At 40.1% G+C, this 16,893-nt stretch overlaps 1 protein-coding gene across 1 annotated transcript in view; it reads left to right on the forward strand.

Moving 5' to 3' along the window:
• clasp2 (cytoplasmic linker associated protein 2) overlaps window positions 1-16,893 on the forward strand; it is a 136,547-nt gene that overhangs the window by 93,747 nt on the left and 25,907 nt on the right. Inside the window, exons 24-29 of the mRNA XM_061897143.1 lie at window positions 6,139-6,246; window positions 6,506-6,562; window positions 6,947-7,059; window positions 14,162-14,185; window positions 16,519-16,674; window positions 16,751-16,842. Coding sequence (XP_061753127.1) covers window positions 6,139-6,246; window positions 6,506-6,562; window positions 6,947-7,059; window positions 14,162-14,185; window positions 16,519-16,674; window positions 16,751-16,842 — 550 coding nt within the window. The remainder of the gene's footprint in view (window positions 1-6,138; window positions 6,247-6,505; window positions 6,563-6,946; window positions 7,060-14,161; window positions 14,186-16,518; window positions 16,675-16,750; window positions 16,843-16,893) is intronic.

Consider the following 16,893-nt stretch of genomic DNA (forward strand, 5'->3'; position numbering starts at 1 on the left):
TTTACACGAATAAACATTCACTTCTGGGGGGTGTGAGAGGTAATATTGTATACCTTAACACATACAGATGAATGAATAAACACTCATTTCAGGGGGGGCTTGAGAGGTAATATTGTATATCTTGAGACATACGGATAAATAAACATTCATTTCAGGGGGGGGCGTGAGAGACAATCGTGTAATAGCGCATATTTTGACACTTCAGAGGGGGAATGAGAGGTAATATTGTATATCTTGACATATACGCATACATAAACATTAATTTTAGGGGGGCGTGAGAGACAATCATGTAATAGCGCATATTTTGACACATTCAGATAAATCAACATTTACTTGAGCGGGGCGTGAGAGGTAAAGTATGGCTTGACACATACAGATAAATACATAAATATTCGCTTAAGAGGGACATGAGACGCAATAGTGTATATCTTTACACAATAACTATAATAACTGAAGTGCACAGTTATTATTTTCAACTGTGTTATTATTGAAGAAATGAACATTTATTACACACAAGTACCAAAACTGTAGTGGTGAGTACCAGGTAGTTAGCGTATGTGTTGAACTGTGCAAGGTACCCATCCCTAACCTCTTCCCTGCATGCCAAGCTAACATGTGGTCCACATGAAAGCATGTCTCTGCACTAACACACCCCCTCCCCCAGTGGACCAGAGACATGCTCAGGCTCCGCCCATTAAGCTTCACAGGGTGGCTGTAGCCCCTCCCATCTAGGCTGTGATTAACCCTTATTGGCTGGGCGGCTGCTGAGGCCATGAAGAGTGCAATTAAGACCCGGGACTTGATTGCGAATGTAGACCCCCCCCCCGTGATTCCGCTTAAATGAATCCTGTAGAAGTGTTAAATGTGAGCACAGCAAACATCAGGTGCATCTTGTCAATACAGAGGGTTTTTTTTTTTTCCTGCTCAGACAAATTAATTGGTTTGAAATGCACGCTGTGATTAGGCCAAGGCTATCCTCGCATGTATGTGGCTTTTGAAAGAACAGCACAGGTGTCAAACTCAAGGCCCGGGGGCCACTTCATTTTACGTGGCTCGTTAAACACCTGGAAATAACGTTTCATTAAACTACTTTGTTTTTATACAACAATATCTTATTACTGTATTTTTCGGACTATAAGTCACAGTTTTTTTCATAGTTTGGCCGGGGTGCGACATATACTCATGAGCGACTTATGTGTGAAAATATTAACACATTACCGTAAAATATCAAATAATATTATTTAGCTCATTCACGTAAGAGACTAGACGTATAAGATTTCATTGGATTTAGCGATTAGGAGTTACAGATTGTTTGGTAAAGGTATAGCATGTTCTATATGTTATAGTTATTTGAATGACTCTTACCATAATATGTTAGGTTAACATACCAGGCACCTTCTCAGTTGGTTATTTATGCCTCATATAACATACACTTATTCAGCCTGTTGTTCACTATTCTTTATTTATGTGAAATTGCCTTTCAAATGTCTATTCTTGGTGTTGGGTTTTATCAAATAAATTTCCCCCAAAAATGCGACTTATACTCCAGTGCGACGTATGCATGTTTTTTTCCTTCTTTATTATGTATTTTCGCCAGGTGCGACTTATACTGCGGGGCGATTTATACCCCGAATAATACATATTATATTGTAAAACTCAGAAATGTTGCTTGGAGCGATGAATGAAGAAGCCATACGAGTAGAAACGCATTGGACGGCGAGATGATGGAATGGCACTTGTACTTCCGGGGTTAAAGCTCAAAAGAGTGAACTCGCCCATTTCATTTTGGCTGTTAGCGACTTATATTCCGAAAAATACGGTAATCTAGCAAATATTATACTGTCATACAAAAATCGTAAAATAAAAACTGAAATATCTCCTTGACGTACTTATGAATCTTTAATACTATTGTTGTTCATTAATATTGTAGTTATTAGAGATGTCTGATACTGGCTTTGTTGCCGATATCCCAATATTGTCAGACTCTTAATTACCAATACCAATATGTGTGGTCCTGGAATGAACACAATATTATGCTTAATTTGTTTGTGATGCCCTGCTGGATGCATTACACAATGTAACAAAGTTTTCCAAAATAAGAGAACAACTTCAACTTAAATTCTGGAAAAAAGTGCCAACATGGCACTGCCATATTTATTATTGAAGTCACAAAGTGCTTTTTTTTTTAAACATGCCTCAAAATTGCAGTTTGGAATTTGGGACATGCTCACCCTGAGATAATCCTGATACCTACTACAACTATGGGAAATACTATACTTTGACTTTCACAAAGCGTATACTTTAAAAAAAAAAAATGTTTTAAACATGCCTCAAAACAACAGCTACAAAAAAAATGAAGGCACGCAGCTTCAGTCCGGAGTGTACTAGAGTAATAAAGTAGAGAATAACATAGTCCTCATTTAATGCCAGACTGCCTGGTTTACTGTATAACAGGAAATTATAAACTGGGCTCAATCTGCCTGCTTTAACGTATTTGTATGAGTAACAAAAATGTGCTGCAAACTAGTGGTGAGTGCTTGAAGTGGCCTACCAGTCTGCCAGAGCTTCGGAAATGCTGCGTTGAGACTGGGTACCTCCGTTCACTGCAAGCTGCAAAGTGTGCGCCATGCAGGGCAGAATAGCCACACCAAACTTCACCGTAGTTTTTGCCATACTGCGTGCTTTGTCCCTGACCACAACATGGGCTTTCGCCATGGAGTGGTTTTTGTTGTATTTTAGTTTTTTCTCGGCGGCGTCTTAAAGCGACAACTGTGTGGTACTACTTTTTTTCCGTGTTTGCTTTTCATCCATCTTCCTCTTGTATTCATCGTGTATCTCTTTATGATTCTTGAAAGGAGGACGTCTTGGTTCCTCCTCCCATAACCAATTTTTTGCAGTCATTGCATTTTGCAAGTTTTTTATGTGTCAAACACACTTTAAAATAATCCCAAACCATAGACATGGTGTCATTAGTCAGTGATCGAGCGAGCTCGCCTGTTATCCACGGCTACAGCACCGGCAACGACACACTCTTGTTGTTGTTATGCTCCGCTCGTAGCGGTTTGATGAGGTCATCAAGCGTCGCCAGTAAACTTCTCATGCAGCAGTCGTCAATTCCTGTGTTGTGTGTGGGAGAGGGGAGACGCAACTGATCTATACCTTCTCCTTACTTCCTTGTTTTACCGGATATGTATCACTCCGTACAGCGGCGTTTTAAAAAGTATTAATTTTTATATTTGGCACCATTTTAGGAGTATGTTAACTTCTCTTTTGTTGGCATGCTAATATTTCTGCTAGCATTTTAGCTAATTTTGTTTGTTTAAACCCAAAAATTATGTTTTTTGATACTTGGCACCATCTTGCAAGTATGCTAATTGGTTTCCAGTTGGTTTAGCTTCTTGGCTTCGATCGACATAGCCGTAGCTTCACAGCACAGATAGCAGCCTGGTCAAAATTGCCGTGGAAATGTTCTCGTGTTCGTTAGAATTGTATGAATTTAGCTTGGAAAGTATTTTAACGATTATTTTTATGTTTCCTAATAATGTCACAAATCTTATATTACAAAGGTTAATATTTTTTTTTTAATCTGATTGACTTGACGTCCAAGCAAATTATCCATTAAATAGTACATTGTAAAAATGACAATAGATTTTACGATAAAAAAACTAAATGGTTACACAGTTACGATTTTTTTTTAGTTAAATAAACAAAATATTTTGTACTGTTTTTACACTTACAGTGATATACTGTGAATACAACAATCATAGATTTCATGATTTAAAAAAAACTGGCTGCTCAGTCGGCAGAATCTTACCGTAAAAAGTAGTGGTACCATTTTTTCATTCTTTTTTTAATTAACGGTAATACACCGTAAAAACAACCATAAATTTAGGATAAATTTATTTTTTAAATTATACTGTAAAAACAGTGGTAGCATTTTTCTATTAAGAGTAATATGATGTAAAAAAAAAAAATTATTAAAAAACACGGTAAATTCCACAATAAAATTCAGGCGACTGGCTGAGCTGCCAATCTTTATAAAACAATATATTGATCAAATGCCTTGGCAATTGTGTAATAAAATTGAATTGAATTATATTTATATAGCGCTTTTTCTCCTATGAATCAAAGCGCTTTTACATTGTGAAACCCAATAGTTACGTTACATTTTTTTAACTACTGGCACCAGGACCAGGTGGGTAAAGTGTCTTGCCCAAGGACACGACGGCAGTGACTAGGATGGCAGAAGTGGGGGGCTCAAACCCGGAACTCTCAAGCTGCCGGCACGGCCAATCTCCCAACCGAGCTGCACCGTTTCTCAGTTTAACATTTATCGACCGATTTGAAAAATTCCAACACCAACCATTTCAACTGAAGTTTTTTTTTTACCATTTTCCCTCAAAAATTCCCACTTTACACAAAATTCCCATTGAAATCAATGGAACATTCTTCAAAGTTCCACAACTCCCACATTTTTCATCAGATTCAAACTGTTCGAATTTCAAAATATTCAGCCTGTTCAACAATTCTAAAAAAAAAATCTGGATTTCAGTTCCTTCAGGAATCGCCTCCACATCACCAGGTGAATCTTACACATTTATTTATATATTCAGTTATTACTCACCGTTAACAATGAAAATGAGTTTGACACCCTGCCTTACAAGTTGTCGTGTGCATGCCAAAGCACCAGGTGGTATACTTGCCAACCCTCCCAATTTTCCCGGGGGACTCCAGAATTTCAGTGCCTCTCTCGAAAATGGGCAACCATTCTCCCGAATTTCTCCCGATTTCCACCCGGACAACAATATTGGGCGTGTGCCTTAAAGGCACTGCCTTTAGCGTCCTCTACAACAGTGGTTCTCAACCTTTTTTCAGTGATGTACCCCCTGTGAACATTTTTTTAATTCAACTATCCACTAATCAGTGAAAAAAGAGATAAAGAAGTAAAATACAGCACTATGACATCAGTTTCTGATTTATTAAATTGTATAACAGTGCAAAATATTGGTCATTTGTAATGGTCTTTCTTGAACTAATTGGAAAAAATATATATAAAAATAACTAAAAACTTTTTGAAAAATAAACAAGTGATTCAATTATAAATAAAGATTTCTACACATAGAAGTAATCATCAACTTAAAGTGCCCTCTTTGGGGATTGTAATAGAGATCCATCTGGATTCATCAACTTCATTCTAAACATTTCTTCACAAAAAAAAAAGAAATCTTTAACATCAATATTTATGGAACACGTCCACAAAAAAATCTAGTTGTCAACACTGAATATTGCATTGTTGCATTTCTTTTCACAGTTTGTGAACTTACATTCATACTTTGTTGAAGCATTGTTCAATAAATATATTAATGATTTTTGAATTGTTGCTATTTTTAGAATAGCAACATTTGAGAACCACTGCTCTACAACCCGTCATCACGTCCGCTTTTCCTCAATACAAACAGCGTGCCAGCCCATTCACATAATATATGCAGCTTCTACACACACACGAGTGAATGCAAGGCATACTTTGTCAACAGCCATACAGGTCACAGTGAGGGTGGCCGTATAAACAACTTTAACACTGTTACAAATATGCACCACACTGTGAACCCACACCAAACAAGAATGACAAAACACATTTCGGGAGAACATCCGCACCGTAACACAACATAAAAAATATCCAGAACCCCTTGCAGCACTACCTCTTCCGGTAAGCTACAATATGCACCCCCGCTACCACCCAACCCCGAATTCGGAGGTCTCAAGGTTGGCAAGTATGCCAGGTGGTGTAGCCAATCAGACAGTGATGCATTTTTTAATGTGCTCATGCTTGTACAGGCTTGGCCTTCTGAGTATCAACCTTTAATTTGCATGTTCTTTGCCTTCCCCGATGCAAGTAGACCTTTGCTCATGTTCTGACCCTTGTCAATCACCCATATGGTTATTCCTCACCCGCCCTTTTCCCCCCCCCCCACTCCTTCCTCACCCCCTCACGTTTGTGTCTTGCTCTCTGTTTCACGCTCGACGCCCGTCTCACCACCGATGTTCTTCCTCCTCGTTTTTCCTTCTGCTGCGGCGCGGCTCTCGTCCCCTCTCCCCCGCGCGCGCACACCCCCCTCCGCTCCCCCCGGCTGGCGTCAGCTCGGGGCAGTCGTATCCCCCGGCCCAGTATGAGTCAGGGCTGCAGCCGAGAGGCCAGCAGGGAGAGCAGCCGGGACACCAGCCCCGTTCGCTCCTTCACCCCCCTCGGTGAGTAGCAGTAGCGGCCCCGCCCCCATGGCGGTGATGATGATGATAATAATGATGATGATGATGAGCAGTGTTGAGGCCTTTTTTTTTTTTTTTTTTTTTTTTTTTTCCGCTGCCTTGCTGGAAGATGTTGTAGGAAATAATAATCAGCTGCATGTTTTTTGGTTTTATTTTTGGACTTTTCTGCCTCCACTCACTTCCTGCCACGGAGCAGCGTGGTGATTGCGCCATAAATTGTGTGTGTTAATGTCGGTTGCAGCCACACGGAGCTACTCTCGCTCCACTGGAGCTCTCCACACACCTGATGCTTTTGGGGCTGCAGGTGAAGGCTGAGTACACCTCCTTCTTCGTACCTCAACCACCCACCCACTCTGCCTTCATCTTTAGTGCCTTGCTTTCTTTTTCTTCCTCTTTCTCTCGTCCGTATTTCGCCTCTGCTTGTGTTTTGATTTATTTGGCTCCAGGACGCCGACGCCCTCCGGTGGATTCGCATGCGGTGTCATGTATTTTTCTTTCAGCCATGTTTTCTCTAACAAGCCATGACATGGACTTACACCTATGTGTGCATTAAAGATGGACGAGCAGGAGTCGTCCCCAGCGTTGTTTTTTCCCCCCCCCCTCCCCTCACACAGCATGTTCAATCCCCGCGTCCTCCATCCTCCTCCTCCTCCTCCTCTCACTTCCGTCCGTCTGGTTCCACCTGCAGGGTCCAGTTTCGGCATGGGTCAGTCCAGCCGCCTGTCATCCTCGGTCAGCGCCATGAGGGTCCTCAACACCGGCTCAGACGTAGAAGAGGCTCTTGCAGACGCGCTGGTATAAAAAAAAACGTTGAACTATCTTTTTTGTTATGGAGATCGACCGATATTCTTGTTATGACGACAACATACGATAAGCCGCTACTTTTTTCCTACGCATTGCACCCTACGGCCAATTAGTGTTTTTTTTCTTCGCTTACAGCCAAAATGAAAATAGTTTCCATAAAACACATGCAATTGTTTGTGCTACGGCGCCATCTTTTGAGCGAGTTTACTCTTTTGAGCTTTTACCCGGAAGTACAAGTGCCATTCCGTCATCTGGCTGTCCAATGCGTTTCTACTCGTATGGCTTCTTCATTTCTCGCTCCAAGCAACATTTCTAAGTTTTACAATATAACTACAACTATTTACCGTACTTTTCGGTGTATATTTCTACTCGTATGGCTTCTTCACTTATCGCTCCAAGCGACATTTCTAAGTTTTACAATATAACTACAACGATTTACCGTACTTTTTGGTGTATAAGTCGCACCTGCCGAAAATGCATAGTAAAGAAGGAAAAAAAAAAAAACATATATAAGTCGCACGGGAGTATAAGTCGCATTTTTGGGGGAAATTTATTTGATAAAACCCAACACCAAGAAAAGACATTTGAAAGGCAATTTAAAATAAATAAAGAATAGTGAACAACAGGCTGAATAAGTGTACGTTATATGAGGCATAAATAACCAACTGAGAAGGTGCCTGGTATGTTAACGTAACATATTATGGTAAGAGTCATTGAAATGACTATAACATATAGAACATACTATACCTTTACCAAACAATCTGTCACTCCTAATCGCTAAATCCCATGAAATCTTATACATCTAGTCTCTTACGTGAATGAGATAAATAATATTATTTGATATTTTACAGTAATGTGTTAATCATTTCACACATAAGTCGCTCCTGAGTATAAGTCGCACCCCCGGCCAAACTATGTAAAAAAAACTGCGACCCATAGTCCGAAAAATACGGTATACTTAATAAACCGTCCCACGTGTGATGTCTGTAGGAGTGTTTTCCCGCATATTTGTACGTGCTCTCGTAAAGTAATCAAGCTAGCGTCGTTAGCATTAACTAATATACTAACACGTTTACGAGTGTGTTAGTGTAATTAACCTGACAATGGCATTATTTTTTTTTTTGTTTCACTAAAACGTCACCATGGAGTTATTTAGTCTGTTTAGCGGATTGGAGCGCGAGTTTGTGCAAGGTCTGTAAGTTTTACAATATCCATCCATCCATTTCTACCGCTTGTCCCTTGAACTTAACTTTATCTGGTAAAATACAACCAAATTGTAGCGCCATCTGCAGGCTGAAGCTAAAATTTACAAATGACTCATCCATCCATTTCCTACCCCTTGGGGTCGCGGGGGGTGCTGGAGCCTATCTCAGCTGCATACGGGCGGAAGGCGGCGTACACCCTGGACAAGTCACCATGTCATCGCAAGGCCAACACAGATAGACAGACAACATTCACACTCACATTCACACACTAGGGACCATTTAGTGTTGCCGATCAACCTATCCCCAGGTGCATGTCTTTGGAGGTGGAAGGAAGCCGGAGTACCTGGAGGGAACCCACGCAGACACGGGGAGAACATGCAAACTCCACAAATAAAGATTCCGAGCCCGGGATTGAACTCGGGACTACTCAGGACCTTCGTGTTGTGAGGCACATGCACTACCGTGCTGCCAAGTTTTACAATATAACAAACTATTTTGACGTACTAAACCGTCGCGTGTGATGTCCGTAGGAGTGTTTTCATGCATATTTGTACGTGCCATCGTAAAGTAATCAAGCTAACGTTGTTAGCATTAATAATAATAATAATAAATTTTACTTATAATGCGCCTTTCCCTGCACTCAAGAACACCGTACAAAAACAATAGAATCAAATTGGATTAAAATGACAACAACAACAAAAATAGATAAGATAAGATGATTACAATGAATAAGCAGTCAGGAATAGGTGTGTTTTGAGTCTTGATTTGAAGAAGGATATTGAGTCTAAGTTACTAAGGTCTGGTGGTAGAGAGTTCCAAAGATGTGGGGCAGAGCAGCTGAAAGCTCGGGCACCCATGGTGCACACTTTAAATAATGGGACACTGAGATGGATGGATGAAGAAGATCTTGGGGGACGTGAGAGCGTGGTGACATGGAGCAGGTCAGAGAGATATGACAGAGAGAGGTTATGGATGACTTTGAAAGTGAGGAGAATTATTTCAAAGTGGATACGGTGTTTGATGGGTAGCCTGTGGAGGTGATTTGCTGGACTTAAGGGGTTCTGGTGATTATCCGGGCTGCACAGTTCTGGAGAAGCTGAAGTTTTTTGAGGGAGACCAAACAGGAGAGAGTTGCAGTAGTCCAGGCGAGAGGTGACCAGGCTATGGACTAGTATGGCAGCAGTATGTGGGGTAAGGGATGGGCGAAGTCGATTAATAGGTAATGTTGTTTATGTGGGCTTGAAAGGAGAATGTGTGTTAACTAATATGCTAACACGTTTACGAGTGTGTTAGTATTATTCACTGACAATGGCATTATTTTTGTATTGTTTCACTTTGGTAAATTCACTAAAACGCCCCCATTGAGTTATTTAGTCTGTTTAGCGGATTGGAGCGCAAGGTTGGTAAGTTTTACAATATAACTAAAACTATTTTTACTCATGAAACCGTCACGTGTGATGTCTTTAGGAGTGTTTTCATGCATATTTGTATGCGCTATTGTAATGTAATCAAGCTAGCGTAGTTAGCATGAGCTAATATGCTAACACGTTTACGAGTGTGTTGGTATTATTAAGAGTTATTTAGTCTGTTTAGCTGAATGGAGAGCTAGGTTTCTACAGCTGGTGGGTCCATGACAATGACTTCTGTTTTGTTTGATCATCCGTTTTACTGTCGTGTTGCAGACACAGTTTGCAAAATAAACATTTACTAAATATTTCTGTGTAACTAACTTATTTCACAATGTACATATCTGCAGCGGGCTTCACGGTGGCAGAGGGGTTAGTGCGTCCGCCTCACAATACGAAGGTCCTGAGTAGTCCTGGGTTCAATACCGGGCTCGAGATCTTTCTGTGTGGAGTTTGCATGTTCTCTCCGTGACTGCGTGGGTTCCCTCCGGGTACTCCGGCTTCCTCCCACCTCCAAAGACATGCACCTGGGGATGGGTTGATTGGCAACACTAAATTGGCCCTAGTGTGTGAATGTGAGTGTGGGGGTTGTCTGTCTATCTGTGTTGGCCCTGCGATGAGGTGGCGACTTGTCCAGGGTGTACCCCGCCTTCCGCCTGATTGTAGCTCAGCGCCCCTCGTGACCCCAAAGGGAATAAGCGGTAGAAAATGGATGGATGGACATATCTGCGGCTTATATCATATTACATATCCCGTGGGGAAAATGTTTTCCTTCTCAAATTTACAGATCGGTGTGCTGAATAATCCAGGGAATACAGTAACTAGCTCAGCAGATACAATATACACACGCACGTATGATACAAGGGTTTAATAAAAAAAGATCAGTCGATGAATAATAATCGCTGCCCAAGCACTAGTTAGCAAGCCCTTTTACACTGCATAAGAAAATTTCCCTTTTGCTGAAGCCCAATTATTTTTTCTTCATAATTCGTTAAAGAATAAAAATTGCTGTCATATATTTTGATATCTAACAGAGGCATTTGTTCAAGTTCTTGTGAGAATTTGTCCCCGGTCTGCTCGGCTGCTTTACTGCGACGCTCATGCGGCCAGGCCAGGCCAGGCCCCGCCCCTTTGTCTCCTTGCCATGAATTGATTAACGTGGACCCCGACTTAAACAAGTTGAAAATCTTAATCGGGTGTGACCATTTAGTGGTCAATTGTACGGAATATGTACTGTAATGTGCAATCTACTAATAAAAGTTTCAATCAATAAATCAATCAATGTAGCTCTGGTCACCGACAGTACGTTTCCTCTTCTTAACTTTCAAAACATGTAATTTTGCCCTTAAATCCAGATTTTGTCCTTCTGCCTTGGCATCTTCCAGGCCTCTGTTTCTTTTCACTACAACACTCGGAGCTCTGTGAGTTTCGTGTTACATAATTCAGTCCTATAACGCGACAGGGATGGACGGACAGGAATATGGCGGAAAACTGTGTTTCTTAAACATAGATGGGCCGCAAAAAAAATATCTGTTTCTCAGCAGCCGTGGTTCATATCAGCCGCAGAAGTAGTCAGTTGTAATACACTTTTCCACCACTTGTGGCGGTAATGACAATATCAAACAAACAGAAGAAGTGTGCAGTTAAAATTATGAAGAAGTTTCTTCCGCGCAAAAATTCTGACTAAAGTGGTGAAGCTGTATTTTATTTTGTACATTAATTTCATTGACAGTTCAGTCAAGGAACATATTCATTATTATTTTAGTTCATTTATTTTAGTACTTCATAATTATATGTATCTTATGCAGTACATGTTGTCATTACTTGTGTTCTAATCCACCTGACTTAAGCCCAAAGTTATGTGTTCAATAAATATTTGTGATCATATCATTTGGCAAGGCTGTAAACCAGGCCTGGGCAATTATTTTGACTCGGGGGGCCAAATTTAGAGAAAAAAATGTGTCTGGGGGCCGGTATATCTATTTTTAGGAAAACTCATACAAAACCTCACAATTAAGTCTGATTGAATGCTAACAATGTTATGACAGACCTTAAAAACGGAATGGAATTTAATGTTTTTCTATGACCGATAAAACCCTGAATATTGAGAACATATGAACGTCACACCCCCTCTTTGTTGACGTATTGTACAATCAAGCCAAATGCAACAAACACGGCGAAATATGAAAACAAAGGGTGAAAAAACAAAAAACATCTACAATCTGATATATCACAAAGCTTTAGAACTTTGTTAAAAAATTTACTTCTGCGTTTCTTTCCCTGACACCCGCATTTCAGGCTGGCCTCTATGGAAACGCTCCCCACCCACACTGCTTGGTGCCTTTTCTGACCTACTGTGACGTAGATTACCATAGTAACTAGTAGGGCTGTACGTAGGAGCGTAACGGTATACAAAAATTTCGGTTCGGTACGTACCTCGGTTTAGAGGTCATAGTTTCTATTAATTTTCAGTATAGTAAGAAAACAACAAAATTACATTGTTTGTTATTTATTTACTAAATTTGCAAAGCCTTCCACCAAAAATATTTTTCTTAGTGGAATATTTGATGTGGAGTAATCGGAACCTTGGGTAGGTCAATAATTCATAATGACATTGATTTTGATTCAATATTATGTTTTGAGCAATGACAGTTGGAAAGAAAAACAAACAGCTTTGTTTTATTAGTCAACAATGCAACATTTTTGAAATTACATTTAACTTAAGCTTTTTTATTTCACTTTTGTTATGTTTTGTTTATTTTAATAGTATTTTTAAAATGTGCCGTGGGCCTTTAAAACATTACCTGTGGGCCGCAAATGGCGTCCGGGGCACACTTTTGACACCCCTGCTATAGATATTAAAAAATAAAATCTGATAAATCTATGGGTAAAAATCAGAGCCTGGAGGCGCATGCGCGTTTATCATAACTCTCTCGCACTCACTGTCTCTGCCCCTCCCCCACGAATGCTGCTGCGCGCACAATTTTTTTCTTTTTAACCCCTTCTTAACCCAGAACGTACATTGAAAATACACGCAACCCTAACTTAAAATGCCGGACATTTGAGAAACTCCACCCGGACAGCCCTGCAAAAGAGGACATCCAGTGAAAAGAGGAGGTATGGTCAGTCTATCGTAGCCCGGTCGCTGCTAGCATGCCGTGTGTTGTGCCTCGGTGTGCATTGTTCACACAACGTGCGGTACGCAACTTAAAATGTCCGTGTGGAAACTCGTTCAGTACACCTCCGGTCCGAACCGAACCGAAACCCCCGTAGCGAAACAGTTTAATACGAATACACGTACTGTTACTCACCTAGTTGTACGGTATACGGGTGTTAGTATAGTACCGCGATACTAATCATATTCGGTACCATAACGCCTCTGAAGAGTACCAGTCCGCCACACCCTTAAGATTTTTTGTTAAAATAAGGCAATAATGCAATTTTTTCTGGTCCACTTCATTTGGAAAAGTATCGAAATAATATTGGTATCAAGACAACACTAGTCACTAAAATATCATGCGAAAGCGCAGATTCCAACTATTAAAATATGTTGTATAGTTCAAGACTTACGGTAATTTAAAAACATCACTGCACATCATAATGGCAGCTACACTTTCCATCTTAAAGATCTAAAAAAGTTATTTGGGAATGTCCGGCGGGCCAGAATGAAAAGCTTAACGGGCCGCATGTGGCCCCCGGGCCTTAATTTGCCCAGGTCTGCTGTAAACTACAAGTAGCTTAGATACAAATATTAAAAAGAACTAAAATCAAGAGTTAGAGTTCAGTGTCAATATTTGAGTGGGCCTTATGGTCAAACAAGTTAAGACCCCTTGACAGAAAAGATATCCAAACTTTTGTGTAAATAACTTAACAAATATGAGATTAATTATTACATAAAGAAGAGCAGGCAGCAGTTCACACATTCTCATACTTTCTGTAACATCCTGGAAGAAATGATCTTCGCCCTCTTGAATATCTCAACTGGAAACTACACATAGGAGCCCAGAGTTGTTTTTAGTTAAATGTTCCTAATATACACAACAAAAAAAGAATCAAATGGAGTAGAGGGCGAGTTACTGTGATGTAGAGATGACATATTTGATTTGCCGTATTTAAGAAATACAAATGTTGATGCTCCTTTTAGACACACGTAATAAAGGTCTTCGATGTTTTTTTTTATGTTAAATTAAACACATTAGCGTCAGTTAAAACCTTATGTCACTACATAAAGAATAATGTTCATAAAACAACTTGTCCAGATGTTGACTGACGTATAATATTCATCTTTATTCAGTTTTACTGCAAATGAATATCGCCTTCAAATATCAATGATCTGCCTCCTTGACGACTGATAATCGGTATCAGCGCTGAATGAACAATATCGGTCGATCTCTAATTTGTTAGTCACACTTCTGTGTGTGTGTTTGTATGCGTGTGTGTGTATATACTAACCCTGCTTCTACTTCTGTTTAATGCTGTCAGCTGTTGGGAGACATGCGGTCTAAGGTCAGCCTTTTTTTCCCCCGCCTCTTCCCATTGTCTTGTTTTGTACTCTGAAGACTACTACCATTGGTGCATTTTGACCAAAAATACTTTGAACAAATATTCCATGGTATTTTTTGGGCCAATTAAAGTAACTAAACATCCTCAGCCTGAAGAGATCCATAACCTTTGGAAAGCTAGACGTTCCTGCTGTCAGATTTCCTTTCAACAAAGTGGTTTTCTTCGAGGACGACATGGCAATTACTGTATCAGATTTATTTTTGAATAATCGCCTCTTTTTTATTAGACAATTCTTATATCACATTTCTTTACGTATCAATTGATAGATAACGTACTTGCTTTTGAAATCTTAAGTCTGGGGGACAAGCACTTAATATTTGAAAAGTATGTTTTTAATACAGGGGTGTCCCAACTTTTTCCGACAAGGGCTGCATACTAAAAAGTCCAAATATGTGTGGGCTATTTATATATATATATATACAGTATATATAGTCAATCGTTTTTTTTTATTTTCATGCCAGCCGTCCATCATCCCGAAGGGTAATCAAGCGGGTTGGTGAAGGCTTGGGGTGGGGTTGGGGCTGTATGTGTATATGCCCATTGTCTTGGTTGTGTTGATGTAGTGTCCATAGACCTGGGGCCGTTCTGCATGCAAGCAAAAAGTTCGACTTCAGGTGTCGTTGAGGAGGGAGGGAGGTGAAAAGCCTCCATCATTGACTATTTACATTGTAAATTGTCACTGAAAGCAGCAGAACTATGAATGAACACATGTGGAGTTATGTACTTAACAAAAAAAGGTGAAATAACTGAAAACATATTTTGTATTCCAGTTTGTTTGTAGTTTGCTGTGATTCCTTTTTCGCACACCCTTGGCATTCTCTCGACGAGCTTCAAGAGGTAGTCACCCGAAATGGTTTTCACTTCACAGGTGTGCTTGAAGTTCATCGACAGAATGCCAAGAGTGTGCAAAGCAGTAATCAGAGCAAGGGGTGGCTATTTTGAAGAAACGAGAATACAAAACATGTTTTTAGTTATTTCACCTTTTTTTTGTTAAGTGCATAACTCCACATGTGTTCCATCATAGTTTTGATGCCTTCAGTGACAATTTACAATGTAAATAGTAAATGGTGGAGGCTTTTGACCTCCCTCCCTCCTCAACGACACCTAGAGTCGAACTTTTTTCTTGCCCCAGGCCTATGGGCACTACATCAACACACCCAATACAACGGGCATTTACACACACAGCCCCAACCCCACTCCACGCCTTCACCACCCCGCCTGATTCCCCTTTGGAATGATGGACGACTGGCAGCGGTTTATAGCAGCAGTCGACCTCCAGGGCCCCAACTCCCCTATTCTGGCAAATCTAGAAAATCTGTAGAATCAAATTTAAATCTTATTTCAAAGTCTTTTAAATTTTTTGTTCTGGAAAATCTAGAAGAAATAAGGATTTGTCTTTGTTAGAAATATAGCTTGGTCCAATTTTTTATATATTATAACAAAGTGCAGATTGGATTTTAACCTATTTAAAACATGTCATCCAAATTCTAAAGTTAATCTTAATCAGGAAAAATTACAAATGATGTTCCAGAAATTATTTTAAAAAATGTTTTCAAAAAGATTCGAATTAGCTAGTTTTTTTTAATTTTAAAGAGTCGAAATTGAAGATGAACTGTTTCAAAATTTAATTTGTACTTTTTTCGTGTTTTCTCCTCTTTTAAACCGTTCACTCAAGTCTTTTTTTTTTGTCATTTATTCTCTACAAAAAACCTTCCGTAAAAGGAAAAAAAAATGTACGACGGAATGACAGACAGAAATACCAATTTTTTTTATATATATAGATTTATTTATTAAAGGTAAATTGAGCAAATTGGCTATTTCTGGCAATTTATTTAAGTGTGTATCAACCTGGTAGCCCTTCGCATTAATCAGTACCCTAGAAGTAGCTCTTGCTTTCAAAAATGTTGGTGACCCCTGATGTAGGCTATCATACCTGCTGTGCAGATTTACTTTAGAAAAGAGAAGTATTGCCTTATTTAAATGTTTGGGTAGATTTCATTAAGCAAAAACATTTTTCTTTTCAGTAATATAAACATTTATCACAGCTGTTTGTCTATTTTATGGAGGATTGCAGTGATTCATAGAACTGGCGTCTAATGCTATTAAAAAATTTGATTTTGAATTGAGAATCTGAATCGACTCATTACCCCCAAGAATCAAATCGTGTAGTACCCAAACATTCCCAGCCGAGTCAAAATGCACCCCGTGCCCCCTGTTCGTACTTAATGTTGTTTATTTTTTGCCCTGGTACACATCCACATTTGTTTCCCCGACAGAAGAAGCCAGCACGGCGGCGGTACGAAAACTACAGCATGTACTCGGACGACGACGCCAACAGCGACGCGTCCAGCGCCTGTTCAGAACGATCCTACAGTTCCCGGAACGGAGGAGCCATCCCCACGTACATGAGGCAGACCGAGGACGTTGCCGAGGTCAGCGAGAGCAGCCGTGCGCTAGTTAACACTGAGTCATTGAATGAGCCTCTTCTTTCTGCACATGACTGTACAGGTGCTCAATCGCTGTGCCAGCGCCAACTGGTCTGAGAGGAAAGAGGGCCTGTTGGGCCTCCAGGCCTTGTTGAAGAACCAGCGCACCCTCAGGTCTGTCACCAACGGAGCAGACCCGTGCTGACTTTCAACGTGTTCTGAACT

Source organism: Nerophis ophidion, linkage group LG04 (genome assembly GCF_033978795.1).
Source record: "Nerophis ophidion isolate RoL-2023_Sa linkage group LG04, RoL_Noph_v1.0, whole genome shotgun sequence".
Classification (NCBI taxonomy): domain Eukaryota; kingdom Metazoa; phylum Chordata; class Actinopteri; order Syngnathiformes; family Syngnathidae; genus Nerophis; species Nerophis ophidion.